At 43.0% G+C, this 14,052-nt stretch overlaps 1 protein-coding gene across 9 annotated transcripts in view; it reads left to right on the forward strand.

The window, feature by feature from the left end:
* LOC115195887 (neuropilin-1a) overlaps positions 1 to 14,052 on the forward strand; it is a 121,930-nt gene that overhangs the window by 31,914 nt on the left and 75,964 nt on the right. For all 9 annotated transcript variants that reach the window (XM_029756226.1, XM_029756225.1, XM_029756227.1 and 6 more), the window contains one exon: positions 8,191 to 8,372. In XM_029756226.1, coding sequence (XP_029612086.1) covers positions 8,191 to 8,372 — 182 coding nt within the window. The remainder of the gene's footprint in view (positions 1 to 8,190; positions 8,373 to 14,052) is intronic.

Raw genomic sequence — 14,052 nt, forward strand, 5'->3', positions numbered from 1 at the left:
AAAAGAAGGGTCAACACTGCAAATATTGACTCTTTGCCTCAACTTCATGTAATTGTCAATAAAAGTCATTCACACTTATGAAATGCTTGTAATTATACTTCAGTATTCCATAGCAACATCTGAAATAGATATCTAAAGACATTGAAGCAGCAAACTTTGTGGAAATTATTTCTGTCATTCTCAAAACCTTTGGCCATGACTGTGCACCTGTTCTGAAAGGCCCCAGAGTCTGCAACAACACTAAGCAAGGGGCACCACCAAGCAAGCAGCATCACGAAGACCAAGGAGCTCTCCAAACAGGTCAGAGACAAAGTTGTGGAGAAGTACAGATCAGGGTTGGGTTATACAAATTATCAGAAACTTTGAACATCCCGCGGAGCACCATTAAATCCATTATTAAAAAATGGAAAGAATATGGCACCACAACAAACCTGCCAAGAGAGGGCCGCCCACCAAAACTCACAGACCAGGCAAGGAGGGCATTAATCAGAGAGGCAACAAAGAGACCAAAGATAACCCTGAAGGAGCTGCAAAGCTCCACAGCAGAGATTGGAGTATCTGTCCATAGGACCACTTTAAGCCATACACTTCACAGAGCTGGGCTTTACGGAAGAGTGGCCAGAAAAAAACATTGCTTATGGAATAAAATAAGCAAACGTTTGGTATTCCCCAAAAGGCATGTGGGAGACTCCCCAAACATATGGAAGAAGGTACTCTGGTCAGATGAGACAAAAATTTAGCTTTTTGGCCATCAAGGAAAACTCTATGTCTGGTGCAAACCCAACACCTGTCATCACCCCGAGAACAGTGAAGCATGGTGGTGGCAGCATCATGCTGTGGGGATGTTTTTCATCGGCAAGGACTGGGAAACTGGTCAGAATTGAAGGAATGATGGATGGTGCTAAATACAGGGAAATTCTTCAGGGAAACCTGTTTCAGTCTTCTAGAGATTTGAGACTGGAACGTAGGTTTGGAAGGGCCTAGTCGAAGGCCAGACCTCAATCCAATTGAGAATATGTGGTATGACTTAAGGATTGCTGTACACTAGCGGAACCCATCCAACTTGAAGGAGCTGGAGCAGTTTTGCCTTGAAGAATGTGCAAAAATCCCAGTGGCTAGATGTGCCAAGCTTATAGAGACATACCCCAAGAGACTTGCAGCTGTAATTGCTGCAAAAAGTGGCTCTACAAAGTATTGACTTTGTCTTATTTCTTGTTTGTTTCACAATAAAACATATTTTGCATCTTCAAAGTGGTAGGCATGTTGTGTAAATCAAATGATACAAACCCCCAAAACATCCATGTCAATTCCAGGTTATAAGGCAACAAAATAGGAAAAATGCCAGGGGGGTGAATACTTTCGCAAGCCACTGTAATTGCATTAAGAAGTTCCTCCTTTGTAATTTGTCCTTCACATTAGTCTTTCTGTACAGATGTTAATTTTACATTATTAATAGGAAAAAAAATCCATACATTTAGCTTTTGTTAGTGGAGTTGGAGGAGACTGAAACAAAAACATATGCTTTACTTCCTCTTTCTAAATATTGATTGGTGAATCTTGGGTGACTCCATCATTTGTAACAAGTGTCAGTAAATCATTTTTGGTAGAATTCCTATAATGAAGATTGAAAAAGAATTCGGTGCATTTTTCCCAATATTCCATCCAGTTCGCTTTATTTTTATAACATTGGATCTGGATCTTTATTGAATATGTTCCTCCATTTCTTTTTGTTTCCCTCTAACCTTACTCTGAGACTCCATGGTACAGTTTTTATTGCTATCTGTCTGTACTGTTAGTCCTTCCATTTCCTTTGTAAAAATTGACTCTTTTGACCTAAATTGCTTTTGTTTTATAGTTAAATACTGAATTGCGTGGCCTCTAAAGGTAAATTTAAAAATGTCCCATACAATAAGGGGATCTACTGTACCTATGTTATGTCAGAAAAGGTCAGTTAAAAATGATTCTGTTATCATCCAGTAGGCTTTGATTCAATTTCCAATATCCTCGCCCACGTGGAAATTCTGTAAGAGTAACATTTATGCTAATTATGTGATGGTCCGTCCGCATTCTGTCCCATATCAACACTTTTTTTTACTTGACATAAAAATTACATTAAAAAGTAATCAAGACGACTAGCTTGATTAAGCCTCCGCCATGTACAGTTGAAGTCGGAAGTTTAGATACACCTACGTTGGAGTCATTAAAACTCGTTTTTCAACCACTCCACAAATGTATTGTTAACAAACTATAGTTCTGGAAAGTCGGTTAAAACATCTACTTTGTGCATGACACAAGTAACTTTTCCAACATTTGTTTACAGACAGATTATTTAACTTATAATTCACTGCATCACAATTCCAGTGCGTCAGAAGTTTACATACACTAAGTTGACTGTGCCTTTAAACAGCTTGGAAAATTCCAGAAAATTATGTCATAGCTTTAGAAGCTTCTGATAGGCTAATTGATATCATTTGAGTCAATTGGAGGTGCACCTGTGGATGTATTTCAAGGCCTACCTTCAAACTCAGTGCCTCTTTGCTTGACATCATGGGAAAATCAAAAGAAATCAGCCAAGACCTCAGTAAAAAAATGTAGACCTCCACAAGTCTGGTTCATCCTTGGGAGCAATTTCCAAACACCTGAAGGTACCATGTTCATCTGTACAAACAATAGCATGCAAGTATTAACACCATGGGACCACGCAGCCATCATACCACTCGGGAAGGAGAAGCGTTCTGTCTCCTAGAGATGAACGTACTTTGGTGCGAAAAGTGTAAATCATTCCCAGAACAACAGCAAATGACCTTGTGAAGATGCTGGAGGAAACAGGTGCAAAAGTATCTATATCCACAGTAAAACGAGTCCCATATCGACATAACCTGAAAGGCCGCTCAGCAAGGAAGAAGCCACTGCTCCAAAAACCCCATAAAAAACACCAGACTATGGTTTGCAAATGCACATGGGACAAAGATCTTACTTTTTGGAGAAATGTCCTCTGGTCTGATGAAACAAAAATAGAACTGTTTGGCCATAATGACCATTGTTATGTTTGGAGGAAAAAGGGGGAGGCTTGCAAGCCGAAGAACACCATCCCAACCGTGACGCATGGGGGTGGCAGCATCATGTTGTGGGGGTGCTTTGTTGCAGGAGGGACTGGTGCACTTCACAAAATAGATGGCATCATGAGAAAGGAAAATTATGTGGATATATTGAAGCAACATCTCAAGACATCAGTCAGGAAGTTAAAGCTTGGTCGCAAATTCATCTTCTAAGTGGACAATGACCCCAAGCATACTTCCAAAGTTGTGGCAAAATGGCTTAAGGACAACAAAGTCAAGGTATTAGAGTGGCCATCACAAAGCCTGACATCAATCCTATAGAAAATGTGTGTGCAGAACTGAAAAAGCGTGTGCGAGCAAGGAGGCCTACAAACCTGACTCGGTTACACCAAAATTCACCCAACCTATTGTGGGAAGTTTGTGGAAGGGTACCTAAAACGTTTGACCCAAGTTAAACAATTTAAAGGCAATGCTACCAAATACTAATTGAGTGTATGTAAACTTCTGACCCACTGGGAGTGTGGTTGAAAGAAATAAAAGCTGACATAAATCATTCTCTACTATTATTCTGACATTTCACATTCTTAAAATGAAGTGGTGATCCTAACTGACCTAAAACAGTGCATTTTTACTAGGATTAAATGTCAGGAGTTGTGAAAAACTGAGTATAAATGTATTTGGCTCAGGTGCATGTAAACTTCCGACTTCAACTGTATATCTCACTAGGTCAGGGTATTTAAGCCTTCATATATCCACAAATTCCAATGTATCCATGACATTCATTATTTCCTTAAGTGCATGAGGAGGATAGTTTGTAGTGTGATTTCCTTTATGGTCCATTGATTTATTTAAAACTGTATTATAATCTCCCACTGTAATAATAGTCTTGTGTTGCTTGTCGGGTTGATAAATTATTATATGTATTTTCAAGGAAGCATGGATAATCATTATTTGGACCGTATAGGTTAATAAGCCATATCTGTTTATGGTCCAAAAACATATTTAAAATCATCCATCTACCTTGAGGATCTGTTTGGCCAATTTGCACATTTTTATCAAAATTACTGTTAATTAATATCATCACCCTATTTCAATTTCTTTGCCCATGGGAGAAATATACTTCGCCCCCAAATCCTTTTCCCACAAAACTTCATCTAAAATTGTTAAATGAGTTTCCTGTAAGCAATACATATTACATTCCTTTTCTTTTAGCCAGGTAAATGCTGATTGTCTTTTCTTATAATCTGCTAAGCCATTACAATTATAACTGGCTATACTTATTTCACCAATTACCATAATGCGACACAAGTTTTAATTATATTTATCGTAATATATGTTTGTAAACGTACCATTAAAAAGTAACATGAGTATCCATATAGCTGTACCTTGATATATGCATTTACATTTACATTTAAGTCATTTAGCAGACGCTCTTATCCAGAGCGACTTATGCATTGCTAAGTAAACCGCCAATTGGTCCCCACTATTCCACCCCCTAAAACCCCTCCTCATCCCGAGTTGGGTTGTCATCCCATTGACTGGCAGACCACCCCTGACCCCCCAGATCCCATGGCCCCCAGAGACTGGGACCCATCCTTCAAAAAGAGCACACAGTGCCACCCACAGAACAGAAGCAGATCAACCGCCAAAATCATTTCCATCGCCCTCACCTCAATTTGTATTATATATAGCTATTAAAATGTATATATATATATATAAAAAATTATTATTGTCTAATTTCCATATTTAGAAATGAATATTTCTAATAAGGTAGGTAGTTTATGCAAAGGAGTGTTACCTCCTACCAGTATTGCCATTACAAAATATGTTTTGGCAAGCAATTATTATTTTAGCAAACAATTATTGTAATTAATCCTATATTGTCCCTAACATCTTTACTCCCTCACAACAGTTGTGAGATACCTACCTACCTACCTACCTACCTACCTACCCACCCACACACACACACACACACACACACACACACACACACACACACACACACACACACACACACACACACACACACACACAGACACACACAGACACACACACACACTCTCATACACACTCTCATACACACTCTCATACACACTCAACCCTTTTCCCCCACAAGCAACTATACATTCAAATGCTTAACTGTTGCGCCATCCCAGAGCCCGACTCAAGAAAGGCCTTGATTTACGAATGCATATACAGCTGCAGCTGTATGAGAAGGCATGCGAAATTGAGCAGAAATGGGGAGATTTGTTTAACCATTGTCACGTCCTAGGTGATGGAGATCAGATATACCCTTTCCCCCTGTAAGCACCCACAAGCGGTCCCCCGTTGGACCATATTCCCAAGCATCTCTGTGCAGTCAGACCTTTAATGATTTTGTGCCACCAGGGCCACAATAATATGCCCCCTCTCTTAATGGCCGAGTGTGACCCCGTCCCCATGGGTTACTGCAGCTAGTGTTGCCAGCACTGCTACTGCCTGGGTGAGGGCACCCCACCGGAATCCCCACCGGCTAGGTACAAGGTCGTCAAGGTTCTTATTAGCAGGTTTGAGAATTTCCTTGTATATAATTCTCCCATCAGGGGGCATTGGCTGTGTCGGACCAACCCTGCCAGGCAGGCTCAGAATCTTGATGGGGTGGTACTGCTTTAGTAGGTCTCTGACCACATTCATATTTCTGATTTGGCTGCGTATAGGCTACTTACAGTAGGCCTATAAAACAGATAAGGACTTCTCCTTTGTGTATAGGTCTCTCAGGTGGGTGTCTAGTGGTATATAGTTGGGGACCATTCCATCATGCTAGGACAGTATATAAATAAATATTAATAATTTATTTTAAAATGTCTATCCCATATCTGCACAAAAGTGATGTCCATTACAATTTATACAATAATTGGAATGCATTATTTGTCACCAGTACCTGAAAACATGTGAATAAAACTGTAAATACATTATGCTCTATACATACAGTGCATACAGTACATACATACATACATGCATACATACTGTATGCTACAGTAGAAACGACAACACAATATACAGAAAATAATGGCACTTACTTTGATAGGAACTCACACATGTCCAAAGTTATTATTTATAAGGAAAACAACAAGGAAGACAATGCTTGCGCCAGCCAGAAAATGTGCCACTTCATGCAAAACTGTGCAAATGTCTGCACATTGGTGAAGTGTGTGGGCTCTCCTCAAAGAGAGACGTTTGTCTGGGCTCTTAAAGCCTCAAACATAAATTGTCCGCAACGCTGAAATGGGCTACTCTATGCAAATTAATGAGGAGGTGGAACGCTCCTCAATTCAAACTGTCGTTAGAATTATTTTTTAAATTGGCAAGTTGAAACATAGCCTATAGATAATTAACAGGCAGCGTGTGTTAACTGTCCTGTTGCGTAACAATCACGTTTTGGAACAGTAAGTGTATTCTAACATCACGTGTATAAAACAACTCATGCTAGGGCGACGGTTAGAGATATTCAGAACTCATGTATGAAAGGGTTAAATGTGCTTTTAGAGGCCATGCAATTCAGTACTCAGCTCTTAAACAAAAAGCAATTTAGGTCAAAAGAGTCCATATTAACAAAGGAAATAGAAGGTCTAACAGAACAGATTGATAGCAATAAAAACTGTACCATAGAGGCTCAGAATAAGTTAGAGGAAAAACAAAAAGAAATGGAGGAACTTATTCAAGAAAGATCAAGTGTAATATATTATCAAAATAAAGCAAACTGGATGGAAAACAGGGAAAAAAATATGTTTTTATCTCCAATATAGAAATGCTACCAAAAATAATTTACTGAAACTTGTTACAAATGACGGAGTCACCCATGATTCACCAAGATATATTTTGAAAGAGGGAGCAAATGACTTTAAGCATATGTTTTTGTTTAAGTCTCCTCCATCTCCTCTAACCAGTGCTAATAGTATGGATTTTTTTCCTATTAATAATGCTGCTTGAACCCCTAATAATGAACAGGAACAAATACAATACGGTTTCACCAGTTTCGCTGCTTGAACCCCTAACAAAGCATGGATGATTAATTTCTCCTGCACTGCAGACACACACACGTACATGCAAAGGCATACACTGCATACTGACTTTTCAGCCCAGATCCCCATGGGCTGTGTTCGTTCAGGCCACCCTGGTTGGCCAACAGATCAGATTCAGATTGCCCTCTTCACTCCATCTTATGTTACACACACGATGTGTAAGTGCATTGGCTCCCGTTGTTACCCGTGCACATTCTGAAGGCGATTTCCTCCCTTGGTCTTAAAGCTTCGTGCTGACTCAATTAGCCAGTTCCTCATGCCAATAGCCCTGGATCTGAAATTCCATTTGAGTAGGATGTGGAGCGTGTGTGTGTGTGTGTGTGTGTGTGTGTGTGTGTGTGTGTGTGTGTGTGTGTGTGTGTGTGTGTGTGTGTGTGTGTGTGTGTGCGTGTGCATGAGCTGCAATCCCATAGCTGCCACCTGATTGCGTTAACACGTGCGTCTGGTGGTCTCCCTGTACCTGCCTCCAAGGAGTATAATACGATCACTGACATTAAATATACTCAGATACACACAGACACACACACAATGACAGACGCTACAGAAACACATATAAACCCCACACACACTTCTCTCTTTAGGCATCGGCTCTTTTACAGGGAGAAGACAGCTATTCAGCTGCACTGACAGTCTCGACATAGCTCCAACACACACTCACAGCTCCTCTAGACCAGTTTTATGTAAACCTAGACTCCGTACAGCTGGGAGTCATTGTGATAGAATCTCTGCAGTGTCCGCATTGTCTAGCTAACAACATGGAGCCGTGCCACGTGGAGGAAGTATGAGTAGGCTAACCAACCTGCCCACCTGGTCTTGGATTTATCCTGTAGACCTCATTACCACTAGAGCATGTTTTTTCTGCATTATGGAGGATCACCTATCAAAACATGAACTTGGTTGTTGTTTCCAACTTATTGTGTGTGTGTGTGTGTGTGTGTGTGTGTGTGTGTGTGTGTGTGTGTGTGTGTGTGTGTGTGTGTGTGTGTGTGTGTGTGTGTGTGTGTGTGTGCATAAAATACCTAATACAACAACAGGTCCCTGACAGGTACTCACTCCCCCTCTCTGTCCAGGTATGACTATGTGGAGGTACGTGACGGCGTGGACGAGAGTGGGCAGCTGGTGGGGAAGTACTGTGGGAAGATAGCCCCGTCACCCGTGGTGTCTTCTGGGTACCAGCTCTACATCAAGTTTGTGTCCGACTACGAGACCCATGGAGCAGGCTTCTCCATCCGCTACGAGGTCTTCAAAACAGGTGAGAGGAGAAAGAGTGAATGGCAGACACACACACATTCACAAAATATCATCACACACACAAGTACACACACAGCTCGTAAAGTAGCAACAATGTATTTATGGTACTTCTAAGACTTGCTGTAGTTATAGACATATGATGATATCTGTTCATCCAGACATAATATTGTCCCCTTTCTCTGTTTATGTGATGCTACATCATCACGGTTAAGTGGAGAAAGTGAGTCACCAACGGTTTAAGGAACATGAATGAAGGAAGTGCTTTCTCCTCTTCCTGCTCTTGATAAGCTCAATTCATACTCATATATTCCGTTGCGGTAGCATAGTGCTGCTTATGCAGACGATCAGATGAACCGATAATGTTGTCCAACCCTGAGAAGTATCCTCAACAATAAAATCTCACAAAAAAGACCACAGGCGTGTCCCTGCTGAACTCACCAAGCAGCCTTATTTTCACAAATACACTCAGGGGACATTCTTATTTCTTATCTGAAGAAAATAAAATAAGAGGGAAAGCTTCCTGTTGTTGGCTTGACTTCCTGACTGTGTTTTGTGTTTATGGCTGCCATGGGACGGGGGTAGATTTCCATTGAATGATTGGGAGAGGGGAAGGGAGTAGGACACAGACAGGTGCAACAGACAGCAGACTCCACTGGTTAATTAACCCTCAGCTAGGCTATGGGACAACTCAGAGTGACCCACAGAGAAGACGGATGCCCTGACAGGGCCCTCTTTTTAATCTCAGAAGTGTGTGTGTGTGTGTGTGTGTGTGTGTGTGTGTGTGTGTGTGTGTGTGTGTGTGTGTGTGTGTGTGTGTGTGTAGGGGTAGGGTGTATGTATGTGTGTGTGTGTGTGTCTGAGGGGATGTCCCTTTGATCTGATGTATTTGCGTGACACACACATCTCCCCACACTTCAGTGAAGTGCAGCATTCCCTCTTGATGATGCGGTTAAATTGTGCACCCCACATTCATCTCCTGATGAGGTATTTCCCAGTCTCATCCATTAAAAGGGCTGATTATAAATTAGTTGTGTTCGGGCCCCTGGGCTATGAGGGATGGGTGAAAGAAGTGCTGAGTGCAGGGTGTTGAGATATGAAGAAATATGGATCCCCAGATGTGTTGTTAGTAAGAGGGGATGCACCAAGGGGTAGCCAGCTGGAGACACAGCCCAGTATGGTGCACACTCTGTGGGATGTTTTGCTCCAGGACCATCCACTGTAGAGCTGGCACCATGGGTGTGTCGTGGGGCCGGGCCGGTTCTTCTGAAGCAGGCAGCAGAAGCTTGTTTAGCTTTGAAACAAGTGCTGTGTTTTGACTACAGCAGAGCCGGCCGCCGCCAAGGCGGTGGCTCTGAGATCTATTAAGTCTGTGTCCCAAATGGCACCCTATTGCCTATTTAGTGCAGTACTTTTGACCAGGACCCATAGTGCTCTGGTTAAAAGTAGTGCACTATATAGGGAATAGGGTACCATTTGGAACACATTCTAAGCCTCCCTCCTTTGGTTTAGAGAGGAGCTAGCTTGTTGATTAGGTAAGCTTATCAACACCAGGGTGGTTATTAGGCGGACAGAATCAGCAGATTTGTGTTGGCTAATACATGTAAACTTAATGATGGTACATGTTGAGATAGCGCTGGAGAAGTAATGCAAGGAATGCAGTGCATCTTAATGAGTCTGGATGGAAGAATGCTGTGTGTAAAGTACTACAGACTCGGGTTCGAGGGCAGCTTCAGGGAATGGAGCTGGGTTCTTTCAGAGGTAAATGAGGGTTCAAGGTCAGATGGGAAACAGGGTATACACTCTATCTCTCTCTGTAATGAAACTGGAGAGCAGCTCTGGTTCTCATCAGCGGTGCCGTCAGTAGCACAAAGGAATGTCTAATTGGGAGAAAACAGGTTGTTTGTGGTCGTCCATCGCCTTTCACAACTCACACACACACACACACACACACACACACACATTGCTTTTTCAATCCAGGGATCTTAATTAGACTGGGCTATTTATTTTATGGGCAGCAAAATTGCTGGCCTTGCTCCACTGACCGGACAGTAGGAGGGAAGGAGGGAGGGAATGATGAAAACAGAGACAGAGGGGGGTGAGGAGAGGAATAAAAGAGAGCTGAGAACGGGGATAAGGCCAGCTTATTTTTATGGATGCACTGAACTCAGCGGTAGATAGTCAGCTACAGGAAGAGAACACACTGTACCTGTGGTACTGCTGGTGTTGTCCAGTGCTGGAGTCCACTAAGGTCACTAATACAAATTGACCACTACCACCCCTTTAGCCCAAATGGTCCCTAATGTCCACCTCTCCGGATTTCAGAATACAAACAGGCCATCCTCTCTGACCAGAAAACTCTATATTTATCCTCTAATCTTCAGTCACTTAAAGTCTGTCACAACTGGGTCTCTTTCTCTCTGAAAAAAGTAATATGCTTCTGGTTAACAGCTCTGCAATTTGTTACTCTTAGAGCCACATCAAGCATGGCGTTGGGGGCAGAGAGAGAGAGAGAGAGAGAGAGAGAGAGGGAGGAGAGAGATTCAGGGATCGTGCCCCTGCCCCATTCTTCCTCTCCTGTCTTCCGCTCTCTCCCTGATGCTGCTCAGTGGGATGGATCTTGAAGAGTGAAGAGAAGAGAACTGGGAAGGAAGGGAGAAAGGAGGTGAGAAGGGAGAGCCCTCTGCCCTGCCTTACCTATAAGTGAAAAGCTCCATCATCGGTATTTCACCCACCAGAACCGTTCATCATGTCGCAGCTATACGGCACTTGTTACGAGGACACCTGTGTCAACACCCAGGAGGGGGGAACGAGGTGAAGAAGGGGGAGGGGGTTTGAGGAGAGGATGGAGGGGAGGGAAGGGGGGAGACAGATGCAGGGCCATTGGGCTTTCATCTGATGAGCGCTCTGATGGGCAAAGGTCACATCTGGCACAGCACTCACTGTCTGGCACCCAAGCGCGCGCACGCAAGCGCACACACAAACAGACACACAGCCAGCCTCCATGGAAACTTAAGACCCAAACTCTCTAAAGGCCACATGCTCTCTCTCATACCTCACTAACAATACAGGGGGGAAATGATGTCATCGGCATGTTGGCATGCTAAATGCCTTGCCAGTGTGTCAGATTGTGTGTGTGTGTGTGTGTGTGTGTGTGTGTGTGTGTGTGTGTGTGTGTGCGTGCGTGCGTGTGTTTGTATAACTGAATGACACACACCCCCAGCTGTGGCTTCAGGTTAATATTTGATTATGTGTCCAGAGAGTTACCGGAATTCTCCACTGCCCATTAACCCTTCTATCAGCCTAGCTACAGGGGAGGAAACGTCCATCCAGGAGAAGCTAGTTACTAGACAAACTGGGCTAACTATCAAATAGACTGATACATGGAATATAAACTATAGGTATTTGCTCAGCAGTCTTAGAACAACACCTCAGGTCATTAAGTCCCCAGTCCCTTATAACACTGACCACGGAGGGGGAAAGGAGGGTGAGGGATGGTGTGTGAGAGAGAGAGAGAGAGAGGGAGAGAGAGGGGGGGGAGAGTCACTCAATGATTAACAACACAGTCTTAAAGCAGCAGTCTGCTTTCACCATCTAAAAAAAATGTTTTGAAATGTTAAATAGAAAAACCTAGCTTAAGGAAAAAGTAATCAGGGGAAAAGTATGTTGAAAGAAGCCCCAAGTCGAAGCATAACTCCTTAGCACGTTGAGATTTCGAGATTAGATTATGTAAAATATATATTTAACAAGCTGTGACTTTGTCCTGTTAAATAAACTCTCATAACTCTACACAAGAGAGGGAGTTACATTTGTTTACCCCCTCACCCATGGGAGATATGGCGCAACATACACAAGTGTGAAAGATGCCAGCTAGAAGCCATTATGGAGGCTTGTAAATGTCAAAGAGAGCACTTAGAGCCTGTTTTGAAAAGACTCTCTGTGTCCCAAATGGCACCCTATTCCCTACGCAGTGCACTACTGTTGACCAGAGCCCTATGGGTCCTGGTCAAAAGTAGTGCACTATATAGGGAGTAGGGTGCCAATTGGGGGCATTCCCCTGTGTTTTTAAGGCTGCAGCTTGTCTCAATCCCATCATACATTCTATAGTTTGAAGCTGCAATATGTAACTTTTTGGGCGAGCAGATCAAAAGTTTAACAAGCGGTAGATCTATTCTATGTGTGCTATTTCTATGCTGCCCGTTCTTAAATTAGTTCTTTGCATCTTTCACTTTCAGTTTTGTAAACCGGCTTCAAACAGCTGAAAATGCAATATTTTGCGCCATGGAAAATATATTTCACAGCAGTTTAAATGGTACAATGATTCTCTACACAATGACTGCTTGTTTTGTCACAAACTGAAATGTAAACTGAAATAAACGTGTGTGTGCGTGCGTGTGTGTGTGTGGTGGCAGTGGGCCATGGCGTGAGAGGAGTGGGTGGTGATAGGGTGCGCTTTGTTTCTCGGGGAGAAGCTCTGTCGTGTTTACAGGTCCTTTTCAACTTTACCATTTCAATTCTCTCCCTCTTGTCTGGTGAAAATACCTCTACGGCTCAGCTTTCGGTGGCGATGCGATTCACAAACGTAACAAAAACAACAGCAGTAGTAAAACTAGAAAGAGACAGACGGGGTTGTGAGTTAGCATGTGGTTAGCAATGCCACATTATTTGCCTCTTGAAGCTGGTCACACCACAGTAAATAGTCAGATTGTAGCGCATAAATACCATGCACGCAACACAAAGCATCATGGGTAGAGAGGTAGCTAGCGACGAGGGCCTGAGGGGCTTCTTTGGACCAAAGCCCTTTGGAGATGGAGATAATAGAAGATTTAAAAAATGATCTGTTGGCCGAATATCTCTTCAGGGGAGAGACTGGACCTTTTCCTTATTCTGTTCTGATCTCTTTTCTCTGTGCCCATTATCTTTTTAAAGACACCCACACAAAGGCACACAATGGCTGCCAGTTTGCCCTTGCCTGTCCCTTTTTTCTCTGTGGCTGAATGAAACTAGAAAAGGGAGGGAGCCGGGATGGAGGTTGGTGGTGATAACATGTAATTATGGTACACAGAGAGAACATAGGCGAGACAGACATGCTCTCTTGTTACCCACGAGGCTAGCACTTTATCTTTCCTACTCACTTTGACTAGATGCCGATCCTGCTCTGAGATAGCCCTGCAGTTCTAGCGAGCGGCTAGCGCTGTCCTCTCCTCACCTAGGCATTGGGAACAAAGTTATACAGTGTGAAAGGATTTAAAAATTATCTGAAATGATTTTCTTTTGGCCCAATTCTGCACTTGTCAAACACCATGTGCGATAACAGTGTCAGACAGCGGCAACCAAATAGAAAGCTCCTCTCAGACAGAGCTACAGTCTTTCTTTGACTTGTACACCCACTATGAAGTCTGCAGCAGACTGTAGTCCAGGGCACTGAAGGGCTGTGGGAGTCTTCTTTCCATGGAATGGCCACTTGTTTAGGCCTCTCCACTTTACCACACACACACACACACACACACACACACACACACACACACACACACACACACACACACACACACACACACACACACACACACACACACACACACACACACACACACACACACACACACACAAACACACACGGGTGTCTTATCAGACATCTTCAACTTGTCCCTGTCCCAGTCTGTAGTCCCCACCTGCTTCAAGGA

The sequence above is a fragment of the Salmo trutta genome, chromosome 6 (genome assembly GCF_901001165.1).
Source record: "Salmo trutta chromosome 6, fSalTru1.1, whole genome shotgun sequence".
In the NCBI taxonomy this organism is placed as follows: Eukaryota; Metazoa; Chordata; class Actinopteri; order Salmoniformes; family Salmonidae; genus Salmo; species Salmo trutta.